General features: G+C 52.7%; 1 protein-coding gene and 1 long non-coding RNA gene across 2 annotated transcripts; one reads left to right on the top strand and one right to left on the bottom strand.

The window, feature by feature from the left end:
- LOC120390012 (T-lymphocyte surface antigen Ly-9-like) lies at window positions 1-12,044 on the bottom strand. The gene is made up of 8 exons (XM_039512216.1): window positions 11,773-12,044; window positions 5,632-5,835; window positions 4,866-5,126; window positions 4,403-4,504; window positions 3,357-3,395; window positions 2,591-2,652; window positions 1,721-1,822; window positions 1-564 (listed from the first exon to the last, which is right to left on the bottom strand). The coding sequence occupies exons 1-8, from the start codon at window positions 11,831-11,833 to the stop codon at window positions 376-378; spliced, it is 1,020 nt and encodes a 339-aa protein (XP_039368150.1). The 5' UTR covers window positions 11,834-12,044; the 3' UTR covers window positions 1-375.
- A 5,343-nt stretch (window positions 12,045-17,387) lies between these two features.
- LOC120390660 lies at window positions 17,388-19,980 on the top strand. Its single transcript, XR_005591107.1, has 3 exons — window positions 17,388-17,523; window positions 18,706-18,768; window positions 19,710-19,980. It is a non-coding gene; the product is annotated as an uncharacterized LOC120390660 (long non-coding RNA).
- Window positions 19,981-23,139: the final 3,159 nt, after the last annotated feature.

Genomic DNA, 23,139 nt, shown 5'->3' on the forward strand with positions numbered 1-23,139 from the left:
CACACACACACACCCATTAGGTTGCTCTACAGTTTTGATACTCCCAGAACCAAAAACAGTCCCCAATCTTGCTAGGATTTAGACACGTACTTAACATTATGGAGAATCAGGGCCAAAGTTTGCCATCCACAAGGGAGCGGCACCACAATCAAGGCTAGGCAACAGTCCAGTGCCAGGCAGGGTATTAGGATTCCTGGGTTCTGTTTCCTCGCTCTGTTGCTGGCTTGAGAGGCACGGTCACTTGGCCTTTCTGTGCCTCAGTTTCCCCTTCTAAATGGGGCTGTTGATATGTACCCCCACTTGCAAAGCACCGTGAGATCTACAGGAGAAAAGCGCCGTATAAGGGGTGAGATTGACTGTCACCTCCCTTCTTCATCAGGGGACAAGGGGAAGATTTGGAGCGGGCTGGGACTGGCGTACAGAGCTTTCTTCAAAAGTGACCAGCGCCTCTGTGGTTTCTCCATGTGCCGGCGTCGCGCTGAGGGGCCAGGAAGCTCTGACAGGGTCTGACATCCCGGGATCGCTGGGCGGGGCTGCGCTATCAGCTGCTGCGTTCTGGTCAATCTAAGAGAAGCAAAATCCACATGAAAATGAGCTGGAAGGAAGCCAGGGAAGAGATCAAAGGCTTCCCCAGACACTTCCCTTTCAGCACGCAGCCGCCCGTGACTTGTGGGTGCTGGGCACAGGATGGGAGCTGACAAGAGACGCAGAAAACCAGCCCTCCCGCCTGGGCCTGAGATTCTGGACTGTGGAGTTTGCATCAGGGCCACTCGTCTCTGGGCGCCTCCCCGGTGACCTGCAAACTCCTCTGCGCTTTGAGCCCAGCTAGGACAGGCCTGAGACGTTCTCATTCTCCTCTCACACCTGTGTCATCCCTGCTTTGGGCTGGTGGAAAGAAGAGCAGGCTCAGGCGCTCGGTGAGATGGCCCTGCGGGCAGGCGGACAGCTCCCCACACCGCTCCCAAACCAGGAAGGGGTGAACGACCTCAGGTGTGCCAGAGCTGAGACTTCCTTGGAGGGAGGAAAGGCTGCAGCCCCTGCTCGCCAGGCAGCTGGGGGGAGACTGATCTCCAGTGAGCTGTGGGTGTTTTTCATTGCCTTTGGGCTGCTCTGGCTCTCTGGACGGGATGGGCTCCCTCAGAGGCACCCAGGGATTGACCTTCAAGGTAAGTCACCCAGGCTGGGATGGGGAGAGGCAGCCTGTGGCGACGCCCCTTGCTAATTGGGTATTAAACACCCAGCTCTTAGTGAGCAGGGGATGAAAAGCGCAAGTGCGTCGCGTGGGAGGGTTAAAAACCTCTTAAACGCATCTGTTTAGCAGCTGCCCTTCATCCAGCCCTGGCTCCTAGCTGTGTCCAAGATGGAGACATGCCCCCAGCTAGTCAAGCTGTCTAAGGTCTGGGTGGAGGGGACTTTGCTGTTGGGGAAGGAGTAGGTGGGTGGGCGGGACAGGGATGGCAGAAGGAGAGAGACCGAGCAGGACAAGGAGCCCAGCAGACACCGCCTGGAAGCTGGGAGCAGGGTGTCCAAGAGGAGTCCCTGGAAAGAGCAGCTGTCGTGGGTGCTGCAGTCAGTCAGAACTAGGCGTGAAGTTTTGCCATCGGCATCAGGGGCCCAGGATTTCACCCTACTTCTTGCAGCAGCTGATGGCCGGGGCTATTCAATCAGTCTGTTGCTCTTTATTTTCAAAAAGTAAAACCAAGGAGCAGTGACTTCTTGCCTGGCTGGGGGAAGGCTCTGGGTCAGAGAGAGCTTGTTCGTTTTCCTCCGTGCTTAGAGTCTCCTTTGCCTGCAGCCTCTCCGCATGGGTCTGATTCCACGCCTGCAATACAAAATACAGCCACAGCAGATGGATCTTCGCCTGCGTGTGCGAATAGGGTGACCCACGGTTGCCCGCCTAGGGGGTGTTCTGAAATGCTTCCCAAATGTGAATGGATGGAGCCTTGTTGCACTCTTGCTATGCATTGTTATTCCCATGTGTGGAAACTGAGTCACACAGGTGCAGTGGGTTGCCTGGGGGTAGAGCCAGGCACCGAGCCCGGGTGTCTGTCACTGGGCAATGTTTCCATGAGAACTAAGGGCCATAGTTTCAATCTACTTTTGTACTGGTGCAGGTCTGCTGGAATCAAGGGAGGTATGTGGGCATGAAACTGGATTAACATAGGGGCTGAATCAGGCCCTAAATTTGAAACAATGGTTTAAGGCAATCGAGGAATAAAGCCCCATTCGTGCGCAGGTGCTCACACCGAGGCTTTCTAAGCCGTGGGGTCATTGCGTTAGAGACCCATAAGTGGCGCTGTGGGGTGAGCGCTTTGAGATCTTTGGATGCAAGCAGGGTCTGGATCACTTACGCCTCCATTTTACAGATGAGGAAATAGAGGCCTGGTGAGGTGACTTGCTCAGGGTCCGGTGGGGAGCCTGGCAGAGGAACAGAAGGCAGGATTCTGAACTCTCAGCCCCCTGCCCTCTCTCTCCATTCGGTTGGGCTAGCTCAAAGAGGGAGCCGGGTTCTAATCCTGGCGCGGATGGTCATTTGCTGGGAGGGAAATAACAGTTTCACCGGGGAGGGAAATATGTCTTAGGAACCTACCTCCGGATGGGGGATAACATGGGCTGCACCGTGAACCGCCTGATTGTCCTTTGAATCAGAGTCTGCAATACAAAGCATCGAGCTGGTAATAAACCCACAAAGAAAAACACGCCAAGGAAAAGCAGGTTATGTAAAAATCTGTTGCTCCTCACTTGTTCCTGCTCAGAGCAATAATGGGGACTTAGTCCCAGCCCCTCAAAGGGATTTAGGCAACTAAATTCCCATTGAAATCAGGCCAACCGGAGTCAGGCCCTTAAATACCTTTGGGGCAGGGACTGTCTTTGTTTCCTGTGTTCGTACAGCTCCTAGCATCCTGGGGTCCTGGGCCATGGCTGAGGCTCCAGGTTCTGCTGCAATATGAGTAACTAATGCATGTCTGTAGGATTTAGCCCTGACTGGGCTGAGCAATGGAAACTGGCAATGCGCAATGAACGGAAAGTGCAAAAGAAGGGAAAGGAAAACAGACCATGATGGGGGGGAGGGGGGATCTTGTTTGCAGTGTTGTTGCCATGTTGGTCCCAGGGTATTAGAGAGACCATCTCATTGAGAGTCCATGAGATTTGTGCTCCTAAATCACTCGGGCCCAGATCCTTAAAGATGTCTGGGTGCCTAAATCCTGGTGAAATCAGGCCATCGGTGGGAGTTAGGCCCTTAAATAATTTTGAGGTTCTGGCCCTGGGGCACCCCCCGATCCTCACTACTCAGATACCCCAATGATGGGCATGGCACAGTGTGAATAGAACGGAAGGAGGGGAGCGAATCTTACCCGAGGATTGATCAATGGACCCGGCTCTGCTGCGGCTTGCTGAGGAACAAAACCAAAGGGCAGCGTTAAGTGAAATCACCGGGGGGATAAATGGTTTTTTTATGTTCTTCTGCATTCTCCAAAGAAAGCCGCATGGTGGTGAGGAAGCCCGAGGGAGACGGGGGCAAAGGGCTTTGGCAGGAGACTCTAAAGCAGGGGTCGGCAACCTTTCAGCAGTGCTGTGCCGAGGCTTCATTTAGTCACTCTCATTTAAGGTTTCAAGTGCCAGTCATACATGTTAACGTTTTTAGAAGGTCTCTTTCTATAAGTCTATATTGTATAACTAAACTATTGTTATACAGAAAGTAAATAAGGTTTTTAAAATGTTTAAGAAGCTTCACTTAAATTAAATTAAAATGCAGAGCCAGTGGCCAGGACCCGGACAGTGTGAGGGCCATTGAAAATCAGCTGGCGTGCTGCCTTCGGCACACGTGCCATAGGTTGCCTACCCCTGCTCTAAAGTGAAGTTTCAACCCTGACTCCCTTCATGAGCTGGCTAGTGTGTGAGTGCATCATTGCTCTCTACTGGATGAAATCAAAACTACCCCATGGTGTCATAGACCCTACGCGGCCAGCCACTGATGGGGATTCTCCTGTAGCTCAGGAGACAGGGGCCTGAGGTTTGGGAGCAGCAGGATCTAAAGTCTGACCTGCTGGGGTCCCAGCGTGCAGCGTAAGTCCCGAAGGGCTGTGGGGGCCTGCAGCAATGTCGCTTTCTGGCGTAGCGCTGTGCCGCTGCCACGACGCAGGGGCATTGTATTGCACGGAGCTGCACAGAGAATGCCACTGCGCCTCGGCCCACCTGACCTCAACGTGCAGCCCAGGTTTGTCTCAGTGTTGGGCCCCCCAAAGAAGGACCGTCCGGTTTAAAACCAGGCAGCTGACCTGCCTCATTCAGAGTCACCCCCCGCCTTTCACTGAAGTTAACCTGGATTTGCACCAGGGCAGCTGAGAGCAGAATCGGGCCTGGAATTTCCAGGCTAACAGAGCCAGGCCACACCCCACACCTCTCTCTGTGGTCTTCCTGTATGTGAAATACAGAGTGATCAATGCAATGACCATGAACGCCGGCGGGACCCAGTACTTGATCGAGCTGGAAGCTGAGGCGCCTGCAAAGGGAAGAGAAGGAATTGAGTCACAGCCAGGGCCAGCTCCTCAGCTGGTGTAAATCCCTACAGCTCCAGGGATGGCGACAGAGCCAGGCTGATTCAGAGCAGCCCTGAAAGGGTCTCCGGTTAGTTCACTGCCATAAACCCGCCTGTCACTTTGCTCTGTATTGTAATGGTAGCACCGAGAGGGCTGGCCCCAAGGAGCTTACAGTCAAAGCAGATAAAGGGCAGGAAGGGAAACTGAGGCAAGGGGTGGGAGAAGAACTCAGGGCTCCTGAGTCCCAGGCCAGTGCTCTAACCAGTAGGCCGCAGACCTATCTAGCGAACGTGCTGAGCTGTGGGTGGGAATACTGAGTCTGACCGTGGCAGTGCTCGCCCAGGGACACCGTGCTGGAATTCTCGCTCTCCCCCCTGCAGATGGTGCAGGTGTAGTTCAGGAAGCCATCGGCCGGCTTCTGGGTGATGTGGAGAACGGGCTCCTCGGACAGGACGTGGCTTTTCCCGGGCTGCTGCCAACTGTACTTGATGTCCCCGCCTCCTTCCCGCGTGGTGCAGGTCAAGGTGATGTTGCAGATCCCCTCCTTGAAGTGGATTGTAATCACTGGCTTTGACAGCTGCCCTGCTGCGTTGACATAGGGACAATCATCATCATCTGCTCACCAAGCACCTCACACAGGGAGGTCAGGATCATCCTGCCCATTGCACAGATAGGGAAACTGAGGCATGGAGCAGGGGGAAATGACTTGCCCACAGTCACCCAGCAGGCCAGTGGCAGAGCTGGGGCTAGAACCTGGGTCTTCAGAGTCCCAATCCAGTGCTCTAGGCACATGTGTGGCAGATCCAGTAAATCCTATGATCTAATCTTTATGATCTGTATTGTGGGGGCTTGAGCGGCTCGTGGCAGGGCCTCAATCGCTCCTCCGATGCCTGTGTGGCTACAGTTACACCCAGTTCAAATTTCTGAGTCATTTAAACCATTTCCCAACCTGCTGGAGTCTGCCATGTCCCCTTCTGCAAGAAATCCCATTTGGCTTATCTGAGTGGCTTCACTCCTGAGTAACAGCTCAGCGAGGGGAGTGGGGGCTCGCCCTGAATGCGGTTGGCAGAGCTCTCTGCCCAAGACTTACTGGTTTTGTGCCCAGCGGTGTCCTTTACTGGGATGAGAACTGTTGCGTTGGGCGTTGTGGGTCCTCCTCCTGTGTTTGTAGTGACCCATGTTGCATTTCTGTCTGTTCTCTCTGCTGTCCAGGTGAAGTAGCTCGCTGTTCCTCCGAGACGCCCCCTTTCCCCCGTGTCCTGGGGTGATTGTCCTTGTTCTGCTGCTCTGGCAACTGCAAAAATTGTGACAGGGTTTGGTTTTTTGTTTTTAAATGAAAAATTTCACATTAGCACTTCATAGACACAGCATTTTTGTGTGGCTGTTTCTACAGTGTCCACGTCAGTGGGGTGCTGGTCCATGAACAGGGCTCCTAGGTACTACAACAATACAGAGAATTAATATTAATTGCCAACCCAAGAGTTTAAAAACCAGGAGGCAAGTGCCCAAAAATCAGCACAACTTATTTAAATCTCATATTTTTCAGCTAGTAATTAACTTACGATTCTCTCTGTTTGGCTCCTGATTTCTGGGCCTCTAAGGTGCAATTTCTTTATGTTTTCAGGCTTTTTGCTTTCTAATCCTGCAGGCTAGAAATGTGTGGTTGGTTGGTTTGTTGGTTTGTTTGTTAAACAAGTAAAGGAAGTGGAGATTATTATCTAATCACAGGATTCCAGGAACAGGCGCTTTGAAAAACACCAAACACTGTGAACAAAACTGGGAAAAAATATGTCAGTGAATGGTAAATTTGTCCCGCACAATTTTTTTTTCAAGGAACCAAAACTATTTGCAAATTTGGGTTGAATTCAGCAAATAGTTTGTACAGGAAAAAGATAATTTCTTTTTTGGAGGGTGTGAAGGGGAAATATCAAATCAAACCATTTTGATTCAAATCAACATTTTCAAAACATTTCATTTGACCCAAACTCATTTTTGTTTGTTTGTATTTTTGTTTCAGCGAGGGGAAGAACAGCAACAAAAATACTCAGTTTTGGTTCAAAACGATCAGACTTTGTAGATTTTTGGTTTGGTCACTGAACTGAAAAAAATCCGTTATTTGCCCAGCTCCAATTGCGAGACTCGCGATACAGTCACAAGAGTTGGCAATACCAGGACTAATCCAGACCTGACCTACGTTGGTGCAGCTCCAGCTGAGGTCAGTGAAGCCGTATCAGCTAACGCCAGCTCTGCCTTTACCCCCCTCTCTTCTGCATAAAACACACGTTGCCATTCAGTGGGCCAGATTCTCTCATCTGCTCCACTCAGGCAGCACCGATTTCTTTGTGACCTCAAAGCATCACAACAATAATCTAGAAGGTAAAACAAGATCTAATAATAAACATATACAGGTCTCATTGAAAGGTGACGATGTTGACTAGAAGGGTCGCCAGCTCTATCATCATCTTGTTCATCATTCTGATCGCTGACAAGTGTGTGCAGGTGACCACAGTCTTCATTGCCTTGGCACGTACACAGGTCTGTCCAGGGCAAATTGTTCTGACTACAGGCTCAGCTGATTGTGTGGCTACCCCTTCTGATAGAGGCACAAAAAAGGTCTTGTAGAAGCTCAGATCCCACTGGGCCCTTGAAGGACACAGGAAGTCATTCATCATCCACACTTTTTCATCCATGTGACAATGGTGATCCAGCATCCAGTGTCATCCAAAACTGTGTTTGCCAAGATGCTCTTGTGACATGTTCTTCAAAACTGTCCACATGGTAGGCGTTTGCCCAGTGACTTGTCGATGGCTAGATTGAGAGGAAAGCAATTGAGGTCTCTGGGGGTCTCCTTTTTTTTCTCACTCTAGTCATATGACACTGCTACCAACTTCCTTGCTGCAGAAATTGCAGCTTGTCCATCAGTCGCTCCTAATTTGGCAGGATCTCTGAAGTGGTATGCTCCCTTCGTGCTGACAATATTAAACACAGATTTTTCCCACCCAGTACCAGATAGGGATGACACAGAGTCACATCCTATGAATGCGTGTGCAGCCAGGAAGTACGTTGCAGAAGTCAGGAGTGAGTGCATCGCAGATTGCATGCATGGAGACAGAGTGATGCTTGTCGGTTGCGCTTATCTGGCCCCCATTGCTGTAGGTTGTGCCTCGCAATCCTTAACGTAGTTATCCTTGCAACACCCCTGTGAGGCAGGGCAGAGCTATTACCCTCATTGCACACATGGGGAAACTGAGGCACAGAGCCTGGTGGCCCAATGGGCAGTGGCGCTGGAGCGCTTTTTATAGTGGGGGTGCTGAAAGCCAGCAAAACTATCCCCAAACTCTTTATTTCATGTCCCCCCAGAGCTGGGGCTGGGAGCAGGGCCATGTCTCCAGGTGGGGGGGACATGGACAGGAGTAAGGGGGCCGAGGCTGGGGGTCTGGCTTGGAGCAGGTGCAGGGCCAGTAGCGGAGTCCCGCATGCAGGGCCAGCAGCCAGGACCCCACATAAAACCTGGGGATGCTGCAGCAGCCCCGCACCCCTACTTCCTGTGTCTATGCCAATGGGCGTTAGATACTGAAACACCTCTGAGGATCAGCGTCTAAGTGACTTGCCCAAAGTCCTGCAGCAAATCTTTGGAAGAGCACTGCAGGCATTTGAATCCTCTTGTATCTAGGCCAGTGTTTCTCAACCTTTTTGATACCAGGCCCCTAGTAGAAATGAATCGGAATGCGAGAATGAAAGCCTGGATTGTCACTGCTCAGAAATATTCCAGGTGCTCAGTGCAGAGAGATGGTTGCAAACAAAAGAAAGGGTGAGTGGGTGATTAATATTTAGAGACATGCACAATCCGGAGTAACCAAGTCAGGCTACTGAGATTGACAGCTTGATGGGCCTCTCTCTTATCCCATGTATCGGGGGTAGCCGTGTTAGTCTGTGTCCACAAAAACAACGAGGAGTCCAGTGGCACCTTAAAGGCTAACAGATTTATTTGGGCATAAGCTTTCATGGGTGAAAAACCCACTTCTTCAGATGCACGTCTTAAACCCACCTCTTCTCTTATCCCAGTGTCAATCGGGGTGACTCCATGAAAGGCACGCATGGGTGGAAATGGAGAAGTAACCAAGCTGGTGGGAGTGGAGAATTGGACCTGTTCCCAGGGTCTGAGAAATCCTCCCCTCCCCTCAGTCTAAGGGAGTATTATCCAGAAGCTTTTCTCGGAGCTCATCCTTGCAGCGGCTGAGCCTTTGAATATGAAGTGCTAATATTCCTTTTTGATTATTTAAAGACATGGTAATGCGAGGCAATCTGGGGATCTGCATTGCAAAGCAGGGAGCTTTGAAAGAATTGCCCGCGATCATTAACTTCCCATTCAAGCTGCTGCCTTATGCAGGTCTCTGACATTCCCTCGCCCCTTGGGATAGTAACCAGCTCTAAGGCTCTGCTTCTCAGGGCTGCGGACCCCCGGGGAGCCGCAGTCTAGGCCTAAGATTTCCAAAGGGGTCTGCGCCTCCCTTTGACATTTTTTAGGGGTCTACACATCAAAGAAGGTTGAAAACCACTGTTCTAAGGGACAGCACATCATGGCACCTATCTCTGGGCCTGAACTCCTCTCTCCGCACCCCCAGGCTCCCGTCTGCCTGGGATCGCTACATTTCCACCTGTCCCGCAGGAGAAAAGAGCCGTTTGGATGGGAACTTGGACTTGAGCATCAAGACTGGTGCTGGAGTGATGGGCCCGTCAAGGACCACGGCTTTGGGGTGCATTTGACTGGCTGACCAGCTCTCTGAGCTAGAACAGTGTCCCGCCCTCAGAGCCCACGCAGCCAATGAGTGCTCTGCATCGAGTGTCTGATTGGCTGCACGGGGGCCGTTGTGGGCGGAGCTCTTTGGGAAGCCGAGAACACACGTCTCGATCGGTCCCCTGGGCACCATCTTGGCGGCATCCAGTGGGTGTCACTGTAATTCGGACCCCTGTGAGCGTCCCGTAATGAGCCCGCAACAGAGGGCGAGAAGATGAGATTCCTACTTGCTCAAAGGGCAGATACAAGCGGGCAACGATCTGGAGTCATTAAAGGAACATAGTGACCCAGCTTGACCTCACCCGACATGCAGCTGCTAGCTAAGGCTTTGTCATAGCTGCCCGCCCCCCACCCCAAGGCCCTTCCCAGGGGTCTGGGCAGGGTGTAGATACTGACCCTGACTACCTGCAGCGAGGCCAAGACGGCTACTGCCCGCTCTCCACTAGGAGAACCATCTCCATGTGAAAAACCCATCCGGCCTCGGCAGTGAGGGCAAAACCTATGAATGTGGAGCAAGGGGGTGACCCTGGAGATTCCAGGCCCGGGGGCTAGCCGGGGGGAGGGAGGGCTAGTCCTGTCCTATGTCAGTCCTGCTTGGGCACAGGACTGGAGTGTCCGGCTTGTGACTCGTGCCCCCGGCTGCGTGTTCTCTCACTGCTGTTTGAGGGAAATGGGACTTTGGGCCTGTCTGACAAAATCCTTGGTGCCATCTGTTTACAATTCCTCATCCTCAGCCCGGTCCGGCACTTCCTTTTGGATCGACCAAAGCGGGCACCAGAACACATTGGTGTGAATTAGAATCAGGGCCTGTAAACTGGATTAACTGTCTCTCCACTGCAGCCACGGCACCAACAGATGCTCTCCGCAGCTTAGCGAGCACAGCCGCCCCCTAGGAGTGACCAACCACAGCTCCGACTGACAGGAAGCGCCTGTTGGGTGAAGCAGCTGTTGCCCAACACCTGCTCAAGCAACCCTCCTCGAAGCACGGTGCTGAAGTGGTGTTGAGCAACGCTTCCCCCAGAGCTCATGCGAAAACAAGGGGAGCATCGAGCGGTTACTTTGCTGTCTCACGGTGACGGATGGAAATAGCAGGACCCTGAGCAGCCGCAAACTGACCCTCGCAGGCGGTTGGGAAACTCGCCCACTGCCCCCGACTCAGCTCTGCGGAGTGTGCAGCGATCTCTAGAATGTCTGAGCGTAGCCAGGGATGGCTCAGCGTCAGTAAGAAACAGGCCCGGGGTCAGTGGATGGAAATCAGTAGCAGGGAAACTTTTAAAGCAAAGTGGTTGTTTATTTGTGTAACCATAACATTTAGGAGCCCCAGTCACGGAGCAGGACCCCATGGCGCCAGGTGCTGTACAAATACACAGCAAACCAAGACAAGCCCCTTCCCCAAAGGGCTGACATTCGAAGTACAGACAGGAGACAGGGGAGCGCCAGGAAACAATGAGACAACAGCCATCAGCCTGATAGGCTGGGGTCTCAGCAGCCTAACCATTGTCCTGTTGTTTGAGGGTTTCCCTCTGATTAGCTAATTCGGAATAAAAGTGCAGTCAACACACACACTCTTCATTCAACCTGCGTTAGCTGCACAAGTTCAACCCCAGGCTGCTCTATAGGCTTGAGCTCAAGCTGCTAACCCAAGCTAGACACCGAGCTGCCTTATCGCCACTGCTGTTTGAACCCGGTTTAGCTAACCTGAGTTAACTCCCACTTCTTTTTGTAGTGTAGACGTGCCCCAGTGTAGCCAATCTGTGAACTCCCTGCTGCAGGAGACTCCAATACTCTGGACTATACAAAGGGCAAACGCTAGATATTTAACCAACAGTGGCACTTCTTGTTTTCTGTGCTAAAAGACTAATTCAATCTTGTTTTATGGCTCTAGGAGTCAGACAAGAAATCCCAGTAGCCAACCACACGTGCAGCTTTGCCCAGCTGTATTATGGGGAGTTTTCAAACTCTTCCACGGCATCATGCAGAGGAAGGACCCCAGGGTTGGGGACCGTTGGCAGGGGACAGCTGGTATGGTGTTTCTGGAACTTGTCCAGGTTCACAAACCAGTCAGTGACCAAGCTGGGACCATCACTCAGCTGAGCTCCCTACTGTGACTACTGGCCCATGCTCCGTCCTGTCCCACACCGACCAGTGGAGCTTATAGCCCAGGTTCCAACTCCCTTCTTTCTCCTGCCCTTCCCAGAGCTGGGACTGGAAGCCCGGAGTCCTGCTTCCCTTCCCCTGCCCTCGCCACTGAACCAGATTCATCCTCCGGGGGTTTTGCTTTCACTTGATGCTCTGGTATAAAAGCCCCCAGAGCGTCAGCTACATCCGTAAGCACAGATCTATCCTCTTGCAGGTGCAGCCAGGGCCACTAAAGCCCACTAGAAAGAAAACAGCCCCCGATCCTCCCCCCACAGTCCCTGACTCTGGACTCACCACTTCCAGCACACAGCGCCGAGATCCAAACCCACCACACACTTCTGTCTTTTGGTGCCATTCTCTGAAACTCAACCGCATGCAGCTGAATTCGCGAGCTCTTCCTTCTCCAGCTTCCTCTTGGGGAATTAAACAATATGCAAGAAATCCATGTAGCAATCTGGGTGATGAATAAGAAACAAGTGGCATTCTGGGCTTCTGGGTTGCAGCTGGAGCAGCTGGTTTGAGAAAGGTGGCTTTATTCAATTGCAATGTCTCATTGACTATTGAGGGTGTTTATCACAGTAATGCTGAAGGGGCTGCTGAAAGCAAGGGAGGGCAGGGTGCTTGGAGCTGTACAAACACCGGGTCGCAGACAGTCCCTGTCCTGAAGATCTTATAATCTAAATAGGCAACACAACAGGAGCAGGGGCTAAAACATTCCAACAGCGATCAGGGTGATGGGGGCACATGTCATGTTGGTCCCCCCATTTTTGGGGGGGTGGGGTTTAGAGAGTTCCATTAGCTAAATGGAAATATGTGGGAAGGGAGGGAGTGGGGTGAACAGAGCAGGGAGAAGACTGATGAGGGGAAGGAGGGATGGATGTGGAGCTGCCTGGTAATAATTTCTGAATACAGCTGCCCCTTGGTGATCCAAGCGGCTAGTCAGATTTCAGGGCCCCTGGGGCCGTGCCAGTGGGAAGTAGAAAGTGATGGAGTCTGGTCTCTTGTCTGACGCTGTCTTGTTTGTTTAGTTACAAGGAAAGTACGAAATCCTGCTGCTCCAAATGCAGGAGGAGCCGAGAACGAAAGGGGCAGTTTCTGAGCTCGCGGCCCCAAATCTCTGTAGCCAACACCAGCCCCAACAGCTCTCCAGCTTTCTCAGGTGCCCCTGTGCTCTCGGGCTACGGCTTGGCTCTCTGGCTTTTGGCCTCCGCCTCTCTGTTGTGTGTGATTTACACGCACCTGCTCCCCACTCAGGCCAGACTCCTGGGTGGGATCAAAACCCCCTTGCCCCTTGCGGGGGTGGGAGGCGGTTCTGATTAACCCCTACTGACAGTTATGTTAATTGAAGGGTTTGCTGATGCTCAGTCTCAGAGCCCATGACCATCAAAGCAGTCACCAGTGCCCCTAGCATAACCCTGCTGTCCACGGGCCTGGCGATTGGGATGTTACTGTATGAGAGATAGCTCAGTGGTTTGAGCATTGGCCTGCTAACCCAGGGTTGTGAGCTCAATCCTTGAGGAGGCCACTTAGGGATCTGGGGCAAAAATCAGTACTTGGTCCTGCTAGTGAAGGCAGGGGGCTGGACTCGATGACCTTTCAAGGTCCCTTCCAGTTCTAGGAGATTGGTAATATATGGGGTTAAGGCAATGGAGGGCTGACTGGGGAAACGGGCAGGATGGAAAGGAACAGCTCAAGCCAACGCTTGAGTTGGCAAAGGACAGCACCAGACCTGTGGGCTCGGAGGGCTCCGGCTCAGCCTACAGGGTCTGTCTTGAAAGTGCTGGGAGCACCGCAGAACAAAAGAACGAGAGGAGGATTGAAAAGGGACCCGCTCAGGTGTATGGCTGCAGGAGGTTAAAGGGGGGCGGTATTTGTCTGAGGGAAGCAAACTGAGACATGGGCCTGCCTAGGTCGCTAGCAGGGGATGGTGAACTCGCGCTGTTGTCTGCAGAGGGCTGGCTGGTTGCTGTCCGCCGCTCACAGAGTCCCAAAGGGAAGAACTGCCCGAGCCGAACCCGGTCACACCTTCAGGATGCCCTGGGGGCAGGGGGGAGGGGCGGTAGCCCAGGGCTCGGGCTAGGCTTGGGAGAATCGTGGCATTGTGTGCAGGAGGGCTGATGCCTGAGGGGATGCACGCAGCGACCATGTTACCCGCACACAATTCTCTGTTACTCTCACACTCTAGGGCACCCACCCCTACCCTGTTCGTAGGGCTCAGGCGTCACCCTGCCGGGTTGCAGGAGCTTTTACCGGTGAAAGAGCCTTATACAGTAATATCCTTCTCCTCTGTTTATTAACAATCACCCAAAACAGACTGCACACACTTAGGGTGACCAGACAGCAAGTGTGAAAAATCGGGATGGGGGTGGGGGGTAATAGGAGCCTATATAAGAAAAAGACCCAAAAATCGGGACATCTGGTCTCCCTACACACGCTACACCTACAGTGCTCCCCACTCCCAATAAGCCAGATGAACTTTTCCCTGCTGGCCAGTCAGGATCGGGTCCATCTGGGGGACTCCAGTCTTTGCACAGTGTCGTTGGCAGAGAGTTGAGGTCTGGCCGCTCTGATCTTTGGGGTTATGTCCTGGAGTTGGTTGCCAAAGAACTTCCTGTTGGACCCCAGTTTATATAGTGAAATTTGAGTCCTGTTTAGCTGCGTCTTAACCAATCATTTTATTAAATTTTACTAACCAAGCCTAACACAGTGTAACAAAATTCTTTAACCAGTCCTACCCGCCCCCCTTAATGAATCTATACTGAGCAAAATTAATTATGTAACAGACAAAAAAAATTAAAGAACCGGAGACTATACAGCTAAACACTAGGGCAGTGGGTCCATAATGACAAAACAATGAAGAAATGAGGATTTCACAACCACAACTGGTGATAAGTGATTTCTTGACAGACAGATGCTGTCAAACTATGTTTTCTTTAACCATCTTAAGAGCTGGTGAGAGTGGGGGCCATTCGGATGGGGTCTCCTTCTTAACAGCCTGATATGACATTGTTTTAATGTCATGTAGATGGAATGGGAGGACGTGACTTCCTGCTTCTCAGCTAACGGCTGCTCTTCTAATCTGGCTGCAGATGAAGGCTTTAGGCCTTACGATCTGGCTGCAGACAAAGGCCTGATCCTTACGCTCAGAGGGGAAGAGGTGCAGATGGTGTAACAAGGGGCAGGTGTGGAGGCGGGAGAGGTCAGGGGACTCTGTATGGGAAGATGTTTAGCCAGACGACAATCTGCCGCTTCGAAACCCTCCAGCTGAGCTTCAAGAGGATGTGCAAGCTGCAGCCGCTGCTGCAGCGCTGGCTCGACGAGGTCGCGAACGGCGACAGCCTGCAAGAGGTAAGTGGGGATGGGGCGGGCCAGACCAGGGCTTGGCTCTGCCCAATGGCCAGGACTCGCTGCTTCTGAGCAAGGTGCACGTGACCCCTTAACGGGCAGCGATTGAAGTAACCTAGTCACTGGGCAAGTTCCTTCCTGACCCCCGTCAGTCAGAGCTTGGTCCATGTCAGGAGGGCTCGTATCCCTTCTGAACGTGCTTTGTCCTTTCTGCAGTGACTGTGGAGAATGAGAACGTCCGAGGCGCCTCCAGAATCCTGCTCAGCCCTTGGCTTCGCTGATACCTTGGGGCAGTGAGTTCGATCAGGTTAGTTATGCACCGTGTGTGTGTGGGAGGTCGGGGGGACAGTATTCCCTCTTGCTGGTTTAAACGTGCTGTCTTTCAGTTGCATTGACTCACCCCTTGCTCGTGTGTTATGAGGGAGGGTGGATAGAAATGCCTGATCTACCGTCTCTTTTCCATTCGTTATTCTGCTTCCCCCGTCACGTCTCCTCTCGCTGGCTGCCTTTCTAAGCCAATGTCCAAGGATGAGACTCTCACCCCGACCGGCCCCTGTCCTGCAGGTACAAGGTCAGGGCTGTGTGAAGAGGCTCTAAACGCACTGGTTTTAGCTGGGAGATGATTCCTCTGACACAGGCACTGTTGGAGACCCGGGACTCCGTTGCAAGCCCTGGTGTAGGAGTGGTACCAGGGGCAAAGCTGTGTGAGAGTCTGGGCACCCGCTGCAGCCCCCCAGGGTAGCAGCTGATTGCAAGAGGAGATTGCAGAGTTTTGTTAGCAGCTCAGTCACTTTGTTCTTGCGTTTAAATTTCTTGGGTGATGTCACCGAGGCCTCCTGATATTTTGCTCTTTATCAGTTTGTTCCAGCAGCTCCTCTTTCAACACCTTGGTCCTTGACCTGAGACGGCAGCTCAGGGTCGGGATCTCCTTGACATCCTCTGAGGCAAAGAAATTGTAACTTCTCCGCAACCATCTTCTCTTTCTTAATTGCTTCCTTTACTTCCTGGTTAATCCAACAGACCCACGGATTCTCTTGCAGATGTCTTGCTCTGATGTGCCTGGAGAATGGCTCCTCAAATTCCACTCTCTCTCTTCTTCGCCCCACCCGGTGTGGCAGGGCCTGGCGTTAGGGTATTGGTAAGGCTGCAGGTTTGTCACAGCATTTTTTTTTATCCAATCAGTGAGCAGCCTTTAAATTTAAAGTCACGGCTTCAGGAGGCAGTGGTTGTAAAGCCACTGGAAGTGGGAGGGTGTGACATGGCGGGAGACGTTAGGTCCTGCCCTTGGGGGTGGGAGGCCTGGTGGTGGTGATGCGGGGGGGTGTTGCAGAGCAAGCCCACCCGGCACTGACCTCACAATGGCAGCTCCTGTCCCGGGGGGCTGGCCTAGCTCCTTGCTCTGGCCTGTGGGCATGGCCCTCTCCCCGTGACACCCAGCCTTGCCTCCTTCCTGGCCATGGCACCGCCAGATCATCTGCCCTGAGCTGTGGTGGTAAAAGTGGCTGGGCCCTGGCCTGGGTGGTCCCCTCAGCCTATAAAATCCCAGGTGCAAAGAAAGCCATGGAAAAATCACAGTGTCAGTGACATTTTTACCTCCGTGACAAACCTGCAGCCCTAGCCATGGGCTAGCGACAGACCAGTGGGCTGGCCTGCTTCCCAATGAGCTGCAACTGCACCAGGTTCCTTTTGGGAAGGGAGCCGGGTAAGTGGGGACTTCCAGTGTCTAGCAACAGCTAATAACCCTTGCAGCTGGAATCTCTCCATCACTGTCCCAACCCCAGCGTGCCCCTGCTCCCGGGCCCTGCTCGTTGGCCCGGCTTCAGAGAGACCTTTGCTGTTTGCATTAGCGGAGTAGCAGTATCTTGCATTGGGCCGCTCCAGGAGTGGGGCAGATGTGCTTGTAAATAAACAATGAGCCGATTGACCAAACTATCACGTGATGGAGAGTGTCCAACCACCTGATGGTAGAAGAGTGGGAAGATGGGAAAATATACTAAGATTCCCAACAAATATAATTTGCAACAGATTCTTCAACCGGCTCTGATCCTGGAGCAGCCAGACACTGCAATAGCCTCCAACAAGGTAATTGTGGTAGTTTTCTGCTGTCATGGGTGGATCTGGAGAAAGGCTCCCGTGTTCTTAAATGTAATAACCATAGTCAGTGGAGTGAGACTGGTTGGATTCCCATGGCATGAGGGCCAGCGGCTGAATCCGAGACCGTAGTGCATATCTGGGGAAAACACCTCTTTGTTGAGCAGTTGCACAAATGAGCTCCTTGTCTAGAAAGAGTTTGTGCTGACAGCCTGCCCGCCAAGGACTAGGGTCTGTCCACATTACAATTGCAGTAGCAGATGGGAGCCCAGTCAGGTACTAGGACCCTATTGTGCAAGGCGCTGTACAAATGATATGCATTGATCCTCTGCTGTTTGGGTGTCTGAAGCTGGGGTACTGAATTATTCCTTGTTTCTCGCTGCATGTCTGTGTTGCCTTGACAAGCTATTAGATGATCTTGTCATATTCTGTCGTCCTTTGAGTGGCCGCAGAATCATCAGCATCTGTGGACTTGGTGGTCTTTGTCTGCAAGAACGGAAACAGCAAAGAGCAGAATTGTTAGCAACAGCAAAGCCGAAACCACTGAAGAGCCGTGTCAGCTGCCCTGCACCCAGTGCCAGAAACGTGCCTAGGTTACATAGGCGGCAGGTTTGTATAATTTTTGGTGGTGCCCAAAATGGTGGTGCCCCACCCCGCTCCCGCCCTGGAAGCCGATATAAAATGAAGCTACAACGCGTCAGCGCCACAAGATTACAAGGGTCAATTAAAAGCGGAAAGTCAGAAGCGGCACTTGCCTGCTTCAATATACAGTATTATATTTTGTTGCACCTGTTGTGACAAAGTGGGAATGTTCTTAACGTTTTCTCTGAATACTGTGTGGCTGCCTCAGTTTCCCCCGCAAGGTGCCAACTGAAGGTGTTGGGGACAAAGAGATCAGGTGGCCTCCTTGCCCAGAAGAGACACAGAGGCCAGAGGAGGGAGTGTCAGTTTGGAGCTAGCTGGGGAAATGGGGAGAGGCCCAGAACTTGGGTCTGGGCTCCCCACCCCACAAGATGGACCTGACTGAGGGGTCCTGTTTTCTGTACCTACAAGCTCTGTTTTAGACTGTGATCCTGTTGTCTACTAAACCTTCTGTTTTACCGGCTGGCTGAGAGTCACATCTGACTGCGGAGTTGGGGTGCAGGGACCTCTGGCTGCCCCAGGACCCGCCTGGGCAGACTCACTACGGAAAGCGCACGGTGTGGAAGGGCTGAATGCTCTGAGGTCAGACCCAGGAAGGCGTAAGCTTCTTGCCCTGGAGACAGTCTGCTCGGAGAGAGGAGGCTCCCCCAGAGTCCTGACTGGCTTTGTATGGAGTTGTTCCAAAGCATCCCAGCATCCCCTTCCACACCATGCGCTTCCCGGAAGTCCGCACAGGCACTGACACTCCCTCCTCTGGCCTTTGTCTCTTTTCCAGGCATTAGGAGGCCACCTGTTCTCTCTGTTCTCCAACACCTTCAGTTGGCACCTTGCAGGAGAGCGGCCCAGGCCATCAGTTGCCCGGAGACAGGGTTTTGGCCATTCTCTGTGCAGACGGCATCACACTGGCCCTCTAGGACTCTACAACAATCACACCCCCTTATCCCACCATCTAGATCCTTGAGAAATGCATAGGGGAAACTGAGGCACCCACACAGTAGTCAGAGAAAACATTAAGAACATTCCCACTTCATAACACCTGTATATGACTAGTTATATACTTTAAAGCATGTAAAATAATCAAGTATCATGCTAAACACAATGATACTCCAAGCTGACCACCAAATTTAAGTTGCACGTTTTTCCCCTCAGGTGAGTGAGGTCCACCCCAGATGTCCATCTCCTGGCCGGAAGTCCCCTTGGCGTCTCCTCCAGGTGGGTGCCGGGGACGGGAGAGAGGGATCCCAGGCACGGGCGTGCCCCCTCCCGCCTCCCTCTCCCTCTCCCCCTCCTGAGCTGCTCCAGCAGGCTGCCGGCCGCTGCTCTCTACAGCCTTAGGCAGAAGCAGCGGCAGGCAGCCGGCAGCACAAGCAAGGGAGAGGAAGGGGCTGGTTTTTTTTCAGGCAGGGAAGCTCCAAGACGGGGCGGGTGGGGGGACGCTCCGGGGCCAGGGCCCACTCCAGGCAGGGCCAGGGGAGAAACCCAGCTCCAGATATTGGTGGAGCAGAGCCCCCAGCCTTGAATATTCCTGGTGCTCGGGCACCACGAGCCCATATAACTTGCCGCCCCTGCTAGGTTACCAGGGGCAGGTCTGTTCTCACGGGGGATAGAAGGACTCGTGGGAGTGTCGAGAGTGCTGGGCTCAGGTTAAGATTACAGCGGGTGACATTTTTCAACTGAACCTTAATTTCAGCAAACCGCGCAGATTTGGCAACATCAAACCGCTTCAGGAATTCGTCTGGGTTTGGCTGAATTGTTTGTCTCAGAACTTTCCTTTTTTTTTTTTTTAAATCAATGTTTTGACATTTTTTTAATGAAATGTTTTGCTTTTTTGTTTGTTTGTTTCACAATGACCTGTTTTGAAATTTCCTTTATTTTTTTGAAATTCACAAATGTTTGAAAATGCTTCAAATGGAGCTGAACCATTTTGTCCAATCCCAAAGGGTTTTTTTTTCTTTCAACATTTCAACTCCCTCTCCCCAAAAAGTTTAGGTTGAAGTATTTCCCCTAGCGCTCCTCTTGGGTGAGGGGGCTCCCCTGTCCCCTACGGGGGAAATCCCCACTATGCCCCAGCCCAGCTCTGCCACAATCAGGCTGTGTTTCCTGCTCTGTAGCATCCCAACGGCTGACTACTCAACAGTCCTTCTCCCCCTTAGGGGCCAATTTTTGCTCCCAGTTACTCGGTGGAGAATCGCACTGAAGTCAATGGAAGTTGCAACCAATTTAGGCCCCGACTCTGCATGCTGCAGCTCATGAGTAGAGCCCATTTGGCGTCAGCGTTGCTCTGCAGGGACGCTGGGGTCCGCCCACATGATGCCATTGCAGGATCGGGGCCCAGCTGGATATAGAACGTGGCCTCTCAGGCAGCCATGGCCCTACACTCCCTGAATTCCACCCTCTGATAACAAGATGCAAACCCCTCGTGCCTGGGTTGCCTGGTTGACTGTGACATAAATGGTTTTCTCGCCCTTCTCCGTGGACTCCAGGCCGTCCTTGCCCAGCTTCTCATCATCCGTTTGCGGAGGCAACTGCAATGAAAGAGACAGAGCTGACACTCTTCCTGGCAGGAGACAAAAGCTCCGAGCGCTGGGAGATCCGGGCTGGAGTCCTGGTCCCGCTAGCGTCAATGGGGCTGGAAGTTTGCTCTGAGCCAGGGGTCCCCAGTGCGTGAAAGCTTCCCTCTGGTTCGGCACTGGGTGGGGACTTTGGGGGTGCGCCTACGCGGCTCGCAGCAGCAAGGCTCCGAGCCCAGGCCCACAGACTCAGGGCTCGGAGAGCTCAGGCTCCAAATACGTTGTGACTCAGGCTCGAAGCCTCTCTCCTCCCAGCTCCTGCCTGAGCCGTAACATCTACATAGCTGTCTTCAGCACCACAGCCCACGTCTGATCTGCCAACCTGCTGCTTGCAGTGAAAGCAGGTGGCCGGCGCCTGATTCTCCACTTCCCTGGTGCGGTCATTTACCCCAGTGTAGAACACTCCCGTCCTGAGCTGCTGGCACCCTATGGGGCTGTCAATCAGCACAGAAGGGGCGGGACCATGGAGAATAGGGCCCAGGGCATCTGGCAACCTCACTGGCCTCACTTCTGTGTCTTGCTCTGGGCTGATCTGGAGGCATAAAGAGGGGCAGGGGAGCCTCCAGCCAAACCTCCCAGGTGCAGCGGGGTTTCCCTGGGGGTACAGGGTGTCCTTACAATGCCTGTAGAGGCCCCCACCCAGGGCCACGCCGGGGGTGGACTGGGAAAGGATGCAACTGGTGGCTGGGGAACTGTGAGCTCCCACTATCCTGGGCCCCTGGGGCTGCTCTAAGTTGTGCTGTGGGGGCTTGTCCCCTTCCCAGACCAGATCTCAGAGCATAAAGGGGAGATAAAGTCTCCTTTGCCCTGTCTCTCTCTGCACGGCCCCCTGCCACGCTCTGTCTCCTGCAGGGCTCAGCACAGAACTCAATTCACTGTGTTTAAGCATCGATTGTCATCCCTGCATCCAGGTCTCATTGATGTTCAGGTCATTGTCCATAATTTCCCTGAAATCAGAGTGCACCCAGCCATGGGCCCGTTACGCTAGGGGCAGGAGGTTGTTATTAGAGCCCATAGCAAACTAGGGGTCAGCGGTCACAGTGTTTACCTCTGCCAGCCCGGAGAAGGAAACCCTGGCAAAGAAATATACAGGAAAGCAAGGTGGAGCGCTCCTACCTGGTTTGGGTTCTGGACCGTGGCATAGATCGTTTTTGTCTCGTCCTCCTTGGTCTCCAGCCTCTCTTTCCGAGTCCCTGTTCTACTGGAAGGCTAAACAGACAGATCCCCCCATAGCATCTGTTACTGAGCTGGACACAGATTTGCAGCAGCTGAGTGAAGTGGCTTTAAACAATGCCTGGCAGAGTCAGGCCAGAGTGAAATCATCACCAAGGCAAACAAGGCCGAAGCTGTGTCCAAATTAGAGCTCAGTGAAAATGTTTTGGCAAATAGCGAATTTGCCCAAAATGCATTTTTCGGTGCATTACAACTCTTTGCAAATCGGGGGTTAATTCAGCAAATGGTTTTGGCCAATAAGAGGAGGGGGGGTGGGGCTTCAAAGTGAAAATGTTTTGTTTTAACTCTTCCATTCTGAAAAACCTCCTTTCTACCACTTTGAAACAGAAGAGTTTGATTATTTTGCTTGTTTTGAAACAATTCATTTCAAAATTTAGTTATTTTTTTTAAAAGGGGGCGGGGGCAAAAAACACTTGAAATGACCCAAAATGAACTGAGGGGGGAGGTGAAAAAAATTTCATTTCGGGTCAAGTTAAACATTTTTCTTCGGCAAAAGAACTCTGCAAAAAGTTAGTTTCAGTTCGAACCAACATTTTTCTGGTTCAGCTCCTGAATTGAACAATGATTTGCTCAGCTCTAGTCTTAATTCTTAGCTGAAAGGCTCCCATCCCGCAAGGGCTTCTGGACTGGACGCTGGGCATGGGATTCCTCCCCGTCCCGTGTGGAGGCCGGTTCTGTTGGGTCAGGGCCCTTTGCAGCTCCAAAGGATCGGAACGGCTGCTCGTTCTCTCTAAGAGCAGCTGCTGCTTTCAGCTCGACCGAGCATTATTGCATGTTCCAAAGGGACCGCAAACATTTTCTGGTTGTTTCCATCCCTCCTCCTCTTCCCCATCACAAAGTGACCCCAGTGTTTCTGCTACCCCACTTGTCCCTTGATTGGGGCCCCACAGTTCTGTGCGTGTGGTAAATCTAAGGCACTGGTACCATCAACGCATCCTGGCTATTCTTCTGGCTAAGCCGACCCCCTGCCTTGAATTGGTAACGGTTTTACCACGAGGGAGCTTTAGGTGAACTCACCACACTACCGACTTGGGCGTAAACCGTGTTTTTGTCTGCATCTGCCGCTGCAATGAAAAGAACGTGAGACATAAGTGAATGGAACAGACCCCGCTGCCAGTGGAGACTGGGAACCGGGAGACACTGGACTCATGACATAGGGCTGGGCGGTCCCCCTTGTGTGCCCTCATCCGTTCTGTATGGTAACTTCAGACGGATGGAGAGAACGTGCATTCTCCTCTTGCGTGAGTGCTTAGGAGAAATCTGTGTTATTTCTGATCCATGTTACTGGGCTCACTGAACTGGAGTCTTTAAAGATCCCTGGGCACTTTGTGAATGACCAGGGGGGTTCACCTAGAACCAGGCCAGACTCTAACTCTAGTAACCTGTAGCAGTGTTGCTATGCAGTATTAAACAGCCGCCATGTTCCCTCTCAGAGGTGGCTGCATTCAGGGGCGGCTCTAGGAATTTTGCCGCCCCAAGCACGGGAGGCAGGCTGCCTTCCACGGCTTGCCTGTGGAGGGTCCGCTGGTCCTCCGGGACCACCGGACCCCCCGCAGGCACCTGCGGGAGGTCCGCCGAAGCCGCAGGACCACTGGACCCTCCGCAGGCAAGCCGCTGAGGGCAGCCTGCCTGCTGCCCTCGCAGCGCTGGCAGAGCCCCCCCGCGGCTTGCTGCCCCAAGCACGCGCTTGGCATGCTGGGGCCTGGAGCCGCCCCTGAGGCTGCTTTACAATGATGGGTAACAAAAATCTCCGTAAACGTTTTCAATCATTTTGTAAGGT

Source organism: Mauremys reevesii, linkage group 24 (genome assembly GCF_016161935.1).
Source record: "Mauremys reevesii isolate NIE-2019 linkage group 24, ASM1616193v1, whole genome shotgun sequence".
NCBI classification, from domain to species: domain Eukaryota; kingdom Metazoa; phylum Chordata; order Testudines; family Geoemydidae; genus Mauremys; species Mauremys reevesii.